Genomic DNA, 15,000 nt, shown 5'->3' on the forward strand with positions numbered 1-15,000 from the left:
GACAGAGGGGGTGAGGTCAGGGGGAACGACAGAGGGGGTGAGGTCAGGGGAAGGACAGAGGGAGACGGTCGGTCGGGGGAAGGACAGAGGGCAGGAAGGACTCCTACAGAGAAAGGGAGGGAAGACTGAGGTGAGGATGCATTTGTATTTCCACAATGACTGTCACCAACCACTGCTCCTCGGAGGATCATGGGGCAGAAAGGACGGGGCCAGTTACCTCTTTGACCACCCTGTAGTTGTAGCTGCTGGTGCTTTCATGCTTTTGCGACTTGTTATTCCCCTCCTAGGAACCAGAACAGACGCAACTGTGTTTGATACAAGGCCTGGGCTAGCGGCATGGTGCATTAGCCACACACGTCACAGGACAAGCCTGTCCGCCTCCACTCTGCTTTCTAACCCTCACGCTCGATATGTGCACCTTCACCTGCCTGCTCGCCCTCCACTCTCCCCTGACAGATGGATCTCCCAGATGTCCGAGAGGACAGGGCCAGACCAGGGCTTGAGGGGAGGCTGTCCCCAGGCAGGGCCCTCGGTAAGCCTGTGCTGAGCCACCTGGCACCAAGCCTGTCCCATGCGAAGCTGGCTGGCACAGGTGACAGGGCAAGCCCACCTTGGCCATGTGACAGGTCTCTCAGGAATACAGCCCAGCCCATCTCATCTGCAGTGTAGGAGCCACCGTGGCCCAGGGGGCTAAGTGCCGGGCTATTACCTGAGAGGCTAGCAGTTCAAATCCACCGGCCACTCCTCAGAAGGACAGGCCCACCCCTCCATGAAGACATGCAGCGTGGGAATCCCTGCTGTGGGCAGCCCTGTGCTGCCTGTGGGGGTCAGCGTGGACTCCAGGCAGAGGGCTGGTTCTCTGCTGGCAGGTGTGTCCCAGCACTGTCCCTGTACTGACCACCAGGAGCAGCCACCCATCCACAGGCCCCATCACTCACCTCGGCTTTCTTATGCTCGTTCTCACCCAACGCGCCGTCCATCACCTCGTCAGGACCCTGCCCTTTGTATACCCAGAGCTCGGACTTCTCCACAATGGACCGCAGCTGGTCCAGGTCCTGTTTGATCTGCTTGTAGTTGTCCACGTCTTGGCTGGTCACGAGCAGCTGAACCTAAGTGAACACAGCCCATCAGTGCTGTGTGACAGCTCCCTGGACAGAGGGCCCCTCGGGCCACCACGCTACCTGCTTGAAGGCCTGCAGCACCTCCTGCCTCTGGCTGAAGTGCCGGAAGAGCAGCTGGAGGGCCCCGGACACCAGCGGCGGGTAGTCATGCATCGTCAGATGCAGCAGGACGCGCAGGAAGGTGCGGCCGCCATGGTCGTCCAGGTCCAGCGGTGTGTTCTCCTCACTGGAAGAGGGTGAGGGGGAGGTCACTCCGGGAGTTCCTTTCTCGGCACCACGGGCTCGGACACACCTGTGACCGCTATGTTCTACCTCACGGGACGTGGCTTCAGTTGGTACCTCAAACAAGGGAGTGTGGTTCCATCTGTGACTACACTGCAGTGAGGCAGTGGTTAAGATATCACCACCATCTAATGTCCACCTTAAGTCCTCAGCCTCGCACAGTGACAGGCTCTGCCCACAGCCGACTTCCTCACACCCAACCTGCTGGCCCGTCCCTGCCCTGACGACTGTCCACAGCCAGCTTCTCCTGAATCATTAATTTCTTTTTGCCAACCAGTTGCCATCAAGCGGGCTTAGATGCATGTTGATCAATCGTGTGCCTCTCAAATGGCCGACTTTTTAAAAGGCAAATCACCAGGCCTTTGATCCAAGGCCCCTTAGGGTTACCAGCTGAAAATGAGCACAGGCGTTGCCCAGGGACACACACCTTTACGTCGGAAGATGCCTTCCAATGTTTATCCAACTCTATGTGGGGAAGACCAGTCTTTGCCATTTTCTCTCTGAAGAAACGGATCCTCTTGGACCTTTCAGTAACCCAAGCCTATTTGTCCTGCATTCAAGGTCAAGGCAGGGTCAATGTCAAGGCTGTGTCAGACTTTCACAGAAGTTATCAGGTGCTGACACTCCTGTTCAGTTCTTATCTCGTCACAAGCTGCTAGCTCACAGCTGAGGCCTGGGGAGCCCACCCTGAACTCATGGCTATAAACCACAGTAACTCCAGGTCTTCAGGATGGAAACTAAGGGGCTGACCAGGACGCACTCTGCCTCAGCACCTCCATACTCCACACTGGAGACACAGGGCCAGTCCTGGGCAGCACAGCTCACTCATAGCCACCATCCTCCTGCTGCCTAGTGGGGTGCCACAAGGCTGAGGTCTAAGGGGCAGGTGCAGCAGCAGCTGACCAGCTGGGCCAGCTCTGCCTTACGCATACAATTAAAAGGCGGCCCATCACTCCCAATCAGAAGGCGGATGACCCTGGCACAGTGCACTGCCCTCCAAGCCCATGTCAGCATTCACACGATGTGGACAGTGGCCTGTGGAGACCGCAGGGTCGCAGACGAGTAAGCCGAGCACTTCTCATGCACACTGTCCACCCAAGCTTCCAGAGGGCACACAGTGGCCACAAAGAGGAGGTCCCGCTTCCTGGGGATGAAGGGAGAGGGCAGCAGGCTCTGCCGCCACACCCCACATGGACACATCCTCACACTGAACTCAAAACACCCCCCGCAAGTTTGAGAAACCACCTTCTAGCAGGCTGTTGTTGTTCTGTGCCGTCAAGCTGACTCTGTGGATGACCCTGTGGACAACAGCTCTGAACCCTGCTCTACCCTGAGCCACTTCCATCAGCTCTGACACACCTACCCCACACCCAGGCACTGAGCCAATCCAACTCAGCCAGGGTTTTCCTCTCCTTTCCAGCATCATGTCCCTTTCCAACAGCTCTTTACACCATACCCAAAATATGTCAGATGGAGCTTCAAAATCCTTCCAATTTAACAGGTTTATGTAGGTTTAAAGCAAGTAAAGTGTGTCATGGTTGTATCTTTTCTCATATACATGCAAATTGTATACTGAGCAAATTGTTTGAGAAACTAGACTGTAAGAAGAAGAATGTGGCATCAAGATCATCATCGACTATGTGTGCAGATAGTCTTGCTTTATTATCTAGGAAGTGAAAAAGACTTGAAATGCTTGCTGCCAAAGATCAATGAATACAGCCTTCACTAAGGATCACATTATCAGCATCAATGAGACACAGTCCTCACTGGACCATGATGATGGAGAAGAGACAGAAGTTGTCAAATAATTCCACATCAATACCCATGGTAGTAGCAGTCAAGAAATCAGAAGACATATTTTACATTGGGAAAAGTCTGTTGTCAGGGACCAAAGCGCCAAAGATCAAGGAGGTCAGTTCAAAAACTAAAGTGCACCTGATGCGAGCCTCTGTTCTCTGAGTAACTCGCTGCCGTCTGAACTCTGGACAATGACTAAGGGTGACAGAACTGAGGCCTTGTGTTGTGGTGATGGAGAAGCACTCGGGATAGCCCGTGGACTGACAAAAGAACAATCTGTTTTGGAGGAAACGTAACCAGGTGCTCCTTAGCGGCAAACCTCTGTCTCACATACTCTGGGTAGGTCGTTCGGAGAGACCGGTTCTTGGAAAAAGACATCATGCTGGAAAGGTGGAGGGTTAGGGAGAGTGAGGAAGACCCTCAATGAGACGGACTGTCACCGTGATGGCAGCCGTGGACTCGAGAGTTTCAGACACGGTGAGGACGGCAAGGAAAGGACAGGGCTCAGTGTCCTTGTTCACAGGGCTGCTAGGAGCCGCAGTGGACTGGATGGCAGGGAACATCTTTAGTGTTGGAACAACTGCTAATGCTGGTAGTCTGAGGAACTGGACCCTCATATTAAGCACATCCTTCTCTAGTCCCTTGAATACCAACACTGGGCTCGGCTGTGATTCCCTCTGGGCAACAGGACATGAGTAAACATAACGCAAGCAGAGGGTTGGCCACTGGCTGCACACTGTCAGCACATCCTACAGAAATGCTTGCTCTTGGAGCCAGGGACCATGTTGGGAAGAATTCCAAGCTATCCATCTGCAGAGAAAAGAGACATCTCAGCAGACATCCCACCCAAGCTGGCCTGGATGGACCCTTCTGTTAGCCTCTCACTGCATCACAGTCATGGTGCAAAGCCAACTGCAGGGCCTGGAGGGCCCACAGACCGAGGGGCCCGGGGTGGCCCATAGTGCCAAGGGGACCCAGAACAGCCCACAGACCGAGGGGACCCGGGGTGGTCCACAGAACCAAAGGGACACAGGGCAGCCCACAGAGCCGAGGGGACCCAGGGCAGCCCACAGAACTGAGGGGACACAGGGCAGCCCACAGAGCCGAGGGGACCCGGGGCAGCCCACAGAGCCGACGGGACCCGGGGTGGTCCACAGAACCAAAGGGACACAGGGCAGCCCACAGAGCTGAGGGGACTCAGGGCGGCCCACAGAACTGAGGGGTGCATGTGGTGAGAGTATCAGTCTATTTTTTGAGTAGTCTTTTATACAGCAACAGAAAACCAAACCAAGTATGTAAATGACAAGCTATTTATCTACAGGGTGTTTACCAAGTTTTATGCTTGTTGGTATTTAAGTTTCATAATAAGAATATTTTAAGTCAACACTGAACAATCTGATCTTTCTAGAAGGGAGTTCATGCATTAATGTGAGGAACCAGGAAGAACAGACAGTGTTTGTACAAAGAGCTTCTAAAGAGTTAAGGGATAGTATCCCCGCCGATCACCAGTAAAAGCACATGACCTTACTCATCTCCCTGCGCTCCACCCTCACATACTTACTCCTGTTTCTCTTGGGAAATCCCATTAAATTCTTTCTGTTCTCAGAGGACAAGCACACACACACAAATAAACAAAAGGATGAAGCCACCCGGCCAGGACTGACGTCCCTAACGCACAGACTTCACCCAGAGACTGACCCTTCACCGGCACACAGGCCGCACCCCTGAGAACTACACAAGAGGGAAGAGCGACTGAAAGCTACTTTCCTTCCTCCGAAGATGCCTTCGGCTTGTTCTTCAATGTGTTCAAAGTCGAGCGCACCTGAAAATGTGAAGAACATAACTTCAGACCCGGAACCTCTGGAAGTTTGTGCACTGCACTGTCCGTGGTCAGCCCAGGACCAGACAGAACTCTATTTGGTAAAGCTGGGAGGGCAGGCCACCCAAACCACTGTCCTCACTGGCTGTGGCTCCCAGCGCCTGCGCTCCCACGTTCTCCCACCCACACGCGGCTCTCGGTAACATGGAGTGGTGGTCTCGTTCCAGGCAAGCCAGGCTCTGAGCGAGACCATGTCTACCAGCACCCTCTCCCTTCTCCTTCATCGCTGGTTCCTAAGCAGGAAGAACACCTATGTGAAAAGTTAGTCATGGGTCTGGGTTAGTTCCCTATTGAGTTTGGGTTTCTTGTTTGAGTTTGAGTTTTATTTATTCTTAAGTAATCTCAACAATAGACACTCTAGTTGTTTATGTCCAAGGCAATCCAAGGGGGGCAAAACCCTGATTTAACCAAGAAGGAATCTAAGTTCTTTCCACTACTCTCTTATCCCAAAGATACAATGATCCTTAAAACTATGAACATTCTCCCCATTCCTAGAAGGACATTTCTAGATCACGATGTTTACCTTCTACCTTTCTTACCCCAGATCCACTCCCAGGGCCCCGCCCTACTCTCCCACTCCCCGGACCCCGCTCAGCTCCCAGGGCCTCACCTCACTCAGGAACCACTAACCTGGCACATTACTTGGTCCTTCTGGGCTGCTGCTTCCAGAAGATGTGTCTGAGGTCTGGGAATTGCTTTCATCAAACTCCCGCTTAAATATACACAGGAGGCAGGAGATCCTATAATCCAACCTCACATTCAAAATAAACTAAAGATTCAAGTGGAAAAGGAAACAGATTGGTTACGTCACCACCTTCCACAGTCCGCCAAGCACCACCAAGCCTGCATTCGGCCTGGGCCTGCCCTCAGTGGTGCCGATCATCGTAAGCACTAAGTGAACAAGTGTGTGGCTTCGATTCTGAGTCACTTTACTACAACAGGCTTCCTTGGGAATATCAAGCCAGCTGACAGCATCTTAGCCTCTAACTCCAACAGCTGAGTAATTATGTTAACAACCGGAGACCCAAACCACCCCTCTGAACCACTACTCTATTCCCTATGGGAAAAAAAACCCAAATAATAAAAACTTTATTTTGACAAGTGCTGATTACCAACTAATGACCTGCCCTTGAAAAGCATGAAGTTGGCCACTTTTAATTCCCTAGAACTAGGCAAGAATAACTTGCTCTTCCTACTAAGAATTCAGGAGAAGGATGGGCAATCTCCTCCTGCGCAATTAAGTACCTCTGCATACCCGCTGGAGGGCCAGCTATGGGTCGGTTCTGACTCTCCGGTACCCAACAACACTAAGAATTAGCCGGGTTCATCTGTTCTGCTTCTGACTAGAGACTCCCAGTTAGCTACTAACCACTCAGTCTCTCTTCTCTGACTCCCCAACTCCAGCACAAGGTAACTCACCCTGAGTAGATCGGAGCCAGAGAGATGCACCAAACAGCGCCCCCCCCCGCCCCCCGTTCCACATCACCCTCCTGGACCCCACCCAATCTCAGGGCCAGCATCTCTCGGACACTGGCCAGCTATAGGAGCCACCTGAGGGTCAGGATGACTGGAAGGACACAGTCATGACGGGGTACGGTAAGGAGCGACATGAGAGAGACTGAAAGTGGCCAGGTCATGAACATCAGTGGGGCTGAGCTAAGAGTTTTACAGTCTTCGCTCTAAATACCCTGGTGACATGTCTAAGCTGAGACTAGCCCCGGGGGCCCTCTGTGGAGCATCTCCTCGCCCTGGCTAACCAGTACCTGGAGGATTTCTATGATCTTCAGCTTGGTGTCCATGACCATGATGTCCTCCTTCTCAGGCTCGGCCTGCTTCACGTTGCCTTCTGGGGCCGCAGCCATTGGGGTCATGGGCAGGAAGCCACCTCCTCGCAGCACCACCTGTGTCATCAGCTCCCCAACACCATGGATGGACCTCATCACGTTACTGCCTGGGACGGGCCAGAGAGACTAGGGTCATGGTCACACATAGGGTGCCCTCAGGAACACAATACCTGACCTTTGCCCCATCTGCCACTGTCCTCACCATCTCTGACATGGTCAAGCCCATTGCTACAGTCAGGGTGACAAGCACAGGGCCGAGCAGATACACAGGGAGGTGAGGACGCATGCGTGCAATCCTCATTATTCAGAGATTCCGTACTTGTGAATCCATCTACTCGCTAAATCTATGTGCAGCCCCAGAGCCAGCGCTTCCCATCCATGTGCGGTCAGGCTGAACGTGACGAGAATGCAGTCGCCTCACAGGCGCTCCCAGCAGGCTGAGCTCGGACACACTCTGCCTTCTTGTTCCAGCTCTCACACCACAAACAAGTGTGTTCTTTTTGTGTGTGATGCATTTAGTACTTTATTCTTGTGTGTGCATTTTTGTTGGTGTTTTGGTAATTTATCTGATTAAAATGTCCCTAAAGTGTAGTATAAAAAGTGATGCCCAGCGTTCCAAGTCACTGGAAGGTGTGACTCGCCTTCTAGAGAGGTGTGTTTTCAGTGTGGTTTAGACAAGAGTGACAATGCTGTCGGCTCTGACCCCAATGCTGATGAACCTACAACATTATTTTAAAAAGACGTATTCAAAGAAAACCTTTGGTCACCTGCTGGTAGGTTGGTAAGACTGAGACTCACAGAACTCTCACCCCAATGCCCCAGGAGTAACGATGACCGTCTGCAAGCTCACTGTGGTGACGCAACAGAACACCACTACTTATCACAGTATTAAGTGATCATGGCATCACTGCAGAAAACCGCTCACATAATCAATACACAAACACCTCAAATGTACCTGTTTTACTCGAAAATTTAAGTAAAAGTAAACACAAAATGTCACCTTCTCCTACTTACGAGGCATTCAGGGTAGAAATGAGACATTGAAATATAAGCGTGGGTTTTGTTATTATCGCATTTCAAAGTTCTCAGGGCTCAACAAACAATGAAAACCTTGTATTTTCAAGAGATACATGTTGAAATAGATAACTTGCAAATGGTTCATCAAAATACATAAATTTAGACACTCACAAAACAAAAATAGACAGACATTAATACAGAAATACAGAAATGTATGTAATCATTCCAACTAAGTTGGCAGACAGATATCCACTGTGCTTTTCTTCTGGATTTTCTTTGTATGTGAAAATATTCCTTATGAAAATCTGGGGAAGGACATGTCATAACATCACACAGTCAAGTCTGGCAAGAGTGGACACACAGGGTAGCCGGAGGGTCTCCCCGCAGCTCACCGCTGCCAGCTTCCCAGTGCCGTTCCTACCTTTGTTCTCCTCTCCTTTCGTCATCTTGCTGACGGGGAAGATAGTCGTCACATGCACGCAGTCCAGGATGGCCAGCAGGATCTTGGTCAGTCGTAGGAGGTCAGAGAAGTTGTAGAAACCAAAGTATATCAGATTCCTCGCTAAATTTACAACCTATTACATTTAAAAAGAGAGAGAGAGAGAGAGAGAGATGGTATTTATTCCTTAACTTTGATTTGATGCTGGCTAATTTGTAAATGACCATGACCTTCTTGAGACTACAAGACTTTTATCATTCTCCTTTATTTTAGAAAATTCATATAAATGACTTAAAATTTCTGAAAAAAGTTTCCATCAAGAGGAAAAATAAAGCATGAAAGTCAGCAAAACTCTTGAGCTGATCTGATCTGGTGGCTAATTAATAAAAAGCTGACTTGATAACTTGGTCTATTTGATGTTCCAAAATAGTACCTGGAAAATCAAATATTATGCCACAAAATAGCAAAGCTCCTGCTGGTTTTGTTGTGTATCATTGAGCCAGAACCCTTCACTGAGCCCTTCAGCGGGTTTTCAGAAGCAGTTAATCGCATGGGGAGGAGACTGCCCATCCTTCCCCCACCATCCACTCCTCCGGGGTGGATGGCGGATTCAAACCACGTGCCTTTGGGGTAGCAGTGCAACTCCTAACCACTGGGCCACCAGCGCTCCTTTACAAGGCGTCTCGAAATTACATAATATTAGCAGAGAAAGAGGAGCATCGAAATCTTTGGAATTGAACCTTTAAATGCAAAAGCAGTCTCAGAGAGCAAACATCTTAGCTCAAAGGAAATAGTGGGTCCTTTGTGTCAGTGTTAATGGAAAGTTCAGAGAACATGCGATGTCCCAGCATTTCCCACAAGCCAGTTTCCACGCACACGTCTAAGAACACACCTTCTATCAGACAAGTGGCCGATGCCACTTTCATCATTTATTCTGTAACAAAACCAAGCTGATTATTTCTTATTACAAAACTAGAACGTTGTGGCAAAATAATTGCATATTAAAACATTTTCTGTACACATACCCTAGAGTCAAATGACCATTAAACACCTTGTAAAACACACAAGCTGTTGCATCTTGAGTTACCTCAAACGTGAGCTTATTTTTCTCCTTATCAGAGAAGGGGAACCTCTGGCAAACCACGTCTCTTAAATACTCCTCCACGAACTCCATGGTCTGTGCGAACCTCTCCTTGATCTCATCCTTGGAAGCCCCGCTGCTGTCATAGCTGTGAGGGGGGACGGAGATCAGGCTCTTCCCAGCGACGTTGTTCAGCGCACACTGCGCAGCCCCACCCACACTCCCCTTCCCCACCCCTGCGCCACCTCCCTCTCCCTGTCACCCCGCTCCAGCACGCGGACCTTATGCCTCTGTCTTATTTTGTCCTCTATGACTGCAGGACAGTGTTCTACACCTTCTGATCCCTGAATAATCCATGAACCAAATCCCAAAGCAAACCAAACCCCTGCCATCAGGTCGGTTCTGACTCAGAGCCACCCTCTGTCAGCTTCCGAGGCTTTAAGGAAGGAGACTGTATCTCCTGTTCAGGAGACCCGATGGAGAGGTTCTACTCCACATACAGAGGACGGCCCTGGGGACCCTACATGGAGGCTTTACTCCACATATAGGGCACAACCCTGGGGACCCTACAGACAGGTTCCACTCCACATACAGGGCATCGTGAGTCTGACTCGACCTGGTGGCACACAGAACCACCAGCAGTGAGAAGAAGCAGCTCACTCATCAATGACGATGTCAGAGGGGATCTCCGACCAGAGGCGGGCGTATTTCACGGGTGTGACCTGTTCCTGGGGGTCTCGATCCACATGCATGTGCAACATCAGTCGGCAGAAGGAGGCCCGCAGGTCATAGGGCAGGTTCTCGTCAGACATGCAGCGCAGGATGAGGTCCACGTCCAACTGGCCAGAGATCTCGTTGATGGCCAGGTACTGTCGGTCCAGGCACATCCTGGCAAAGAGGTTGAGCTGGTACCTGGAGAGAAAGGAAACATGCCCTCAGGCCCAGCAGTCACCCAGCACGTGAGGCCAGACCGTAACGAGATGTGGCGCCTCGAGCCACTGGACCACCACTCAGTCACAACAAAACAAAGGCCCGTATCCAGTCACAGAGCCTCACCTCACACCCAGGATGGACAAAGAAGAGAAGACGCAGGACTGTAGGCATACGGTCTGACTCACGGACAGCGAGCCAAGGGACCAAGTACGGCATTACTTATGGATGACGCAAACCAAGGCGGCAGCACACAAACACCTAGTGTGAAAGGATGTGCAGTGCCCACGTGCACAGAAGGAGACAGGAGGACCTGGGGGCCAGGAGAGGGCATTCACTGCACTGAGAAGTTCTGGGAGCACGTCTTCACCATCTCTTTTCTTTCTCCTATGTATTGGTTTTCTTTTCTTTTCCTCTTCTCTTCTTTTGGGTAACAAAGGTCACCAAGCCTTGGAGCTGTGCCCAGGAGACAATGAGATGGAGGAGGGGGAGGTGAGAGAGACGGTGGGCTAGGGCGACTGGTAAGTACCCAGCACAGAGGCTGCCAGGTCACTGTCAGAGAAGGGTACCTGGACCTAAAAGAGCCAAGACTGGTATAGAGAGAGCCCTGGTGACACAGCCGCCGAAGTATTTGGATGTCTAATCAAAAGGTTTGTCAGTGATTCCAACTGATCATCCCTGAAGGAGGAAGACACCGCATCTGTCCCTGCAAACGGTGGGTCTTCCCGTGCCGTGCTAACGCCCTCAAAGTCACCGCAGTTCAGTCAAGCACAGCTCATAGCTTCCCCCAGCTGTTTTTCAGAGCCTGCAAAGCAGGGCAGAGTGTCCATCTTTCTCCCATGGAGCCTCCGTTGGATCCAAACGACCAGCGAGGTGCCATCTATGCGCTGAGTGAATAGCGCCCTGCCGACTATGCCACAGAGCATGCTGGGAGCGGGTTCTCCCAACACAGCAGAAGTGACGCAGCAGGACTGAGTCTGGCTCGAGCATGAAGAGAAGACACCTTACATAGTCGAATGGGTCTAGAATGGAACTGCAAATACTGTGTGAATTCCCAATTCCTATCAGCAGTTTCCACAGAAACATAAAAGTGTGTAAAAAGAGAGCGCGTAGAACAGGTCGGTGCTGCTGTGTGTCTCCGGGTAGACGTCGACTCACAGTGACCCTCCCGGGTAAAGCAGGACTGTTCCACAGTGCTTCCAGACTGTATTCCACACAAGGGAAGATTTCCTTTTTCCTTTCTTTATTTCCCCCCAAAGGAACCTCTAGTGCATTTGAACCAGTGATGTTTGTTGTTACTGTCATGTGTTGTTGAGTCACCTGCGACCCATAGCGACCCTACATTGAGCAGCTGTGAACTCTGCTCTGTCCTGAGCCAGTCTCACTGATTCTAACCACCAAGCCCCATTGCCCCAGTCACTGTATCAATCCATCTCATCCGGGTCTTCCTCTCCTGCACTGTCCATCCACCATTCCAAGCATGATGTCATTCTCTAAGAACCGGTCTCTACTGGCTATGTCCCCAAAGTATGTGAGATGGAGCTTCAAAATCTTAGCCTCCAAGGAGAAACTTGGTTTCTCCCTCTCCAAGACAGACTTATTTATTTTCTTGGCAGTCAGGGTATATTCCAGACTCTTCTCCAGCACCACAACTTGAAGGCATCAATTATTCTTCTGTCATCCTTAGTCACTGCCCATCTCTCTGTAGTATAACAAGTAATTGCAAAGACCAGTTCCTGGATTAGGTGTACCTTAGTCTTTCAACTGGCACTGTTGCTTTCCAGTACTCTGGAGAGGTCCATGAAAACAGATTTTCCCAGTGCAATTTGTCTTTTGATTTCCTGACTGCTGGTGTTAAGAGTGTTGATTGTGGAGCTGAGCAAGTTGTAACTGTTAATAACCTCAATCTCTTCTCCATCCATCCTGGTGCTGCCAATTGGCCCAGTGGGGAGAATCTTTGTCTTCTTGATGTTAAGCTTCAATCCATATTGAAGAGTGCAGTCCTTTACCTTCTTCATCAAACACTTCAGGTCCTCTTCAGTTTCAGCAAGGAAGGATGTGTCATCTGCATAACATAGGTTGTTGATAAGTCTACCTCCAATCCCGATGCCACATTCCTGCTCATAAAGCCCAGCTTCCTGAATGATCTGTTCTGCATACAGATTGAAAAGGTATGGAGACAGGATGCCTCCCCATCACCACGGCTCCTGTGGAAAAACAGGCCAGCATTTGCACACACGTGCACACACCACCTCTCTCTGTCAGCAGAAGTTCTGAGGCTGCCTTCATCATAAACATTTTGCAGATATAAAAAGCAAGGGGTAAGGACATAAATAACAACAATAACAACAAAAAAGACGTGTGTAACTTCAGTGAAATGTTTAGTAAGTGGTGCGGTGAGGACTTGAACCCAGGCAGTCTGAGCCCATAACCTGAATGTTTTCTACTCTATCTTTTCAACATATCTGTGCTCTTTGGGATTACAAGTATCCGTCCTGTTGAGCATCTAGAGCTCAACTTGCTGGCCCAGTTGCGCTGATGTTCTCTTGAACTCTAAGCTCCTAAGCTGCATGCCCGTCTTTCCACTAGGAAGTACTTTCCAGCGATCCTGAGCTTCCATGGAGTGGTCAGCCGCAGGCTCTGACCGCCAGCCCCCCTCCCGGTGGGCTCCCGAGCCCAGCCCGTCACCTGTAGTAGCTCAGGACGTCCCGGTCTTCCTTCTGTCCCTCCTTCGCATCCTGCGCCAGCTCCCGGACACTCTTACTGCGAATCGCCTTGCTGCTGTCTCGCCAAAACAGCCACACTTCCTCCTCATCCTCGCCCGACTCCAGAGCATTCTCCCCCGTGGAGACACCTTCAAACTCGAACCGAGAAAGGACCAGCCTGAAAACGAGGAGCAGACAGAGAACCCGCCACTGTCAGATTCAGGTTCACGCTCAGCAAAAAGACACACAGAACACTGTTTTGTCTCATGTGTCTCCCAGAGAAAGAGAAGCAAAAGCCCAACATTAACCCTTTCATTTATATTAGACTAGTGATTCTTCGGGAGCTCTGGAGGCCCAGCGGTAAGAAGCTGCACTGCAATCCCAAAGGCACGTGGTTTGAATCCATGAGCTGCTCTGTCAGAGAAAGGTGGACAGTCTTGTCCCAGGGGATTTACTGTTTCTGAAAACCCTCTGGAGGGTCAGCTATGAGTCAGTTCTAACTTGATGGCACACAACAACGACAGTGATTCTTGAGCTCTGATGGCCTACTGATAAGAAGCTGTGCTAAAAGCACGTGGTTTGAATCCACCATGGAAGAATGGGAAATCTCTTCCTGGGCAAGTAAATTATTGCCTCTAAAAACGTGCTGAAGGTCAGTTATGGGTAGATACTGAATTGACACACACAACAATTGTGATTCATAATGAGTGAGAAATTTTGGCCCCAGAGACATTCTTATAATGGGGACATTCTGTTTGTCAATGGAATGGGGGGGAGGGAGGTGTTCTTCTGACATCTAAAGAAGAACAGAGATGCTGTTCAGCAATTCACAGTTCACAGGAGAGACCCTATAACTGAGGGCTGGCTAGTCAAAAAGGGTCAAACATGAGAAGAAATACGTAACATCAGTCTATGACGCTATTAGAAGACATTGCTCACACCCCTGCACCACAGGTTTTCATGGAAAACAGCTCCACTGCTCAGCAAGGACCGGGCACTATCAGAGCTTCCAGAGATCAGAGAGCACATTCTGAGCCGTGACCTTCAAAAGTTCTTAACATAATGACTTCACATCTACAGCAAATGAACAGGAAAAGCTTCAGAATTCTAGGGGGCGCTGGTGGCCCGGTGGCAAGAAGCTGCACTGCAGGGTATGCAGTTCGAATCCACCAGATGCTCTGCTGGAGAAGGAGGAACAATCTCCTCCTGCACCAGTCAGATCCGATTTGACGGTACACACACAAAAGAATTTTTCTTTAAAAAAAAGGGAAAAGCTTCTTCTTAAATGTGAAAAGAATAACCATACTATTAGAATTTTAAACTCTCAAAATTTAGAGTGTATGAAATGATTCTGGGAGCTTACATGAATTCAAGTTTGACAATGATGATTTATATTATTAGTATTCGAGGAGTAATCACATAAACAGCACAATTTTAATGGACACTGTGATGGTGTTCCCCTTTCCTCCCCTCCTCCCAGACTCCAAGCGACAGCACTGTGCAGAGGAAGTCACGTGAAAGAAAATGTATTCATCCCCTAACCAAGCCCTGTCCAGAGCAAGGACATACCAGCAGTGTGACTTCGGACCACACCTCATCCCCTAACCAAGCCCTGACCAGAACAAGCACGAGCCAGCAGTGTGACTTCAGACCACATCTGCGGAAGCCTCAGCAGGGTCTGTATACCTTCCTTGTACACGCAAACATTGCATTTCCATTCAAAGGCCGCCCTGTCCCATCACCCACTCACTTGGTCTCTATCAGGATGTCGGCATTGGTAGGGTTCAGCACAGCTTTGCAGATGAGTTCCTGGGTCACCGGAATCGATTTGTTCATGGACACACAGAGGTCAGAGAGGTAATCTAAGAATCTGCCAAGAAAACAGAATGAAAAACGAAGCACCAT

General features: G+C 50.1%; 1 protein-coding gene across 3 annotated transcripts in view; it reads right to left on the reverse strand.

Moving 5' to 3' along the window:
- Positions 1 to 15,000, reverse strand: part of ITPR1 (inositol 1,4,5-trisphosphate receptor, type 1) — a 321,128-nt gene that overhangs the window by 164,415 nt on the left and 141,713 nt on the right. For 2 of the 3 annotated variants that reach the window (XM_006897081.1, XM_006897080.1), the window contains 11 exons: positions 14,846 to 14,965; positions 13,079 to 13,273; positions 10,121 to 10,372; positions 9,467 to 9,608; positions 8,362 to 8,515; positions 6,843 to 7,030; positions 5,710 to 5,848; positions 4,964 to 5,022; positions 1,182 to 1,343; positions 939 to 1,109; positions 218 to 283 (listed from right to left, as the gene is read on the reverse strand). In XM_006897081.1, the coding sequence (XP_006897143.1) occupies positions 218 to 283; positions 939 to 1,109; positions 1,182 to 1,343; positions 4,964 to 5,022; positions 5,710 to 5,848; positions 6,843 to 7,030; positions 8,362 to 8,515; positions 9,467 to 9,608; positions 10,121 to 10,372; positions 13,079 to 13,273; positions 14,846 to 14,965 (1,648 nt within the window). Of the gene's footprint in view, positions 1 to 217; positions 284 to 938; positions 1,110 to 1,181; positions 1,344 to 4,963; positions 5,023 to 5,709; positions 5,849 to 6,842; positions 7,031 to 8,328; positions 8,516 to 9,466; positions 9,609 to 10,120; positions 10,373 to 13,078; positions 13,274 to 14,845; positions 14,966 to 15,000 lie in introns of all 3 variants that reach the window. The other variant, XM_006897079.1, reaches the window with a different exon arrangement.

The sequence above is a fragment of the Elephantulus edwardii genome, unplaced genomic scaffold, assembly GCF_000299155.1.
Source record: "Elephantulus edwardii isolate Elephantulus edwardi_28Jun2011 unplaced genomic scaffold, EleEdw1.0 scaffold00200, whole genome shotgun sequence".
In the NCBI taxonomy this organism is placed as follows: domain Eukaryota; kingdom Metazoa; phylum Chordata; class Mammalia; order Macroscelidea; family Macroscelididae; genus Elephantulus; species Elephantulus edwardii.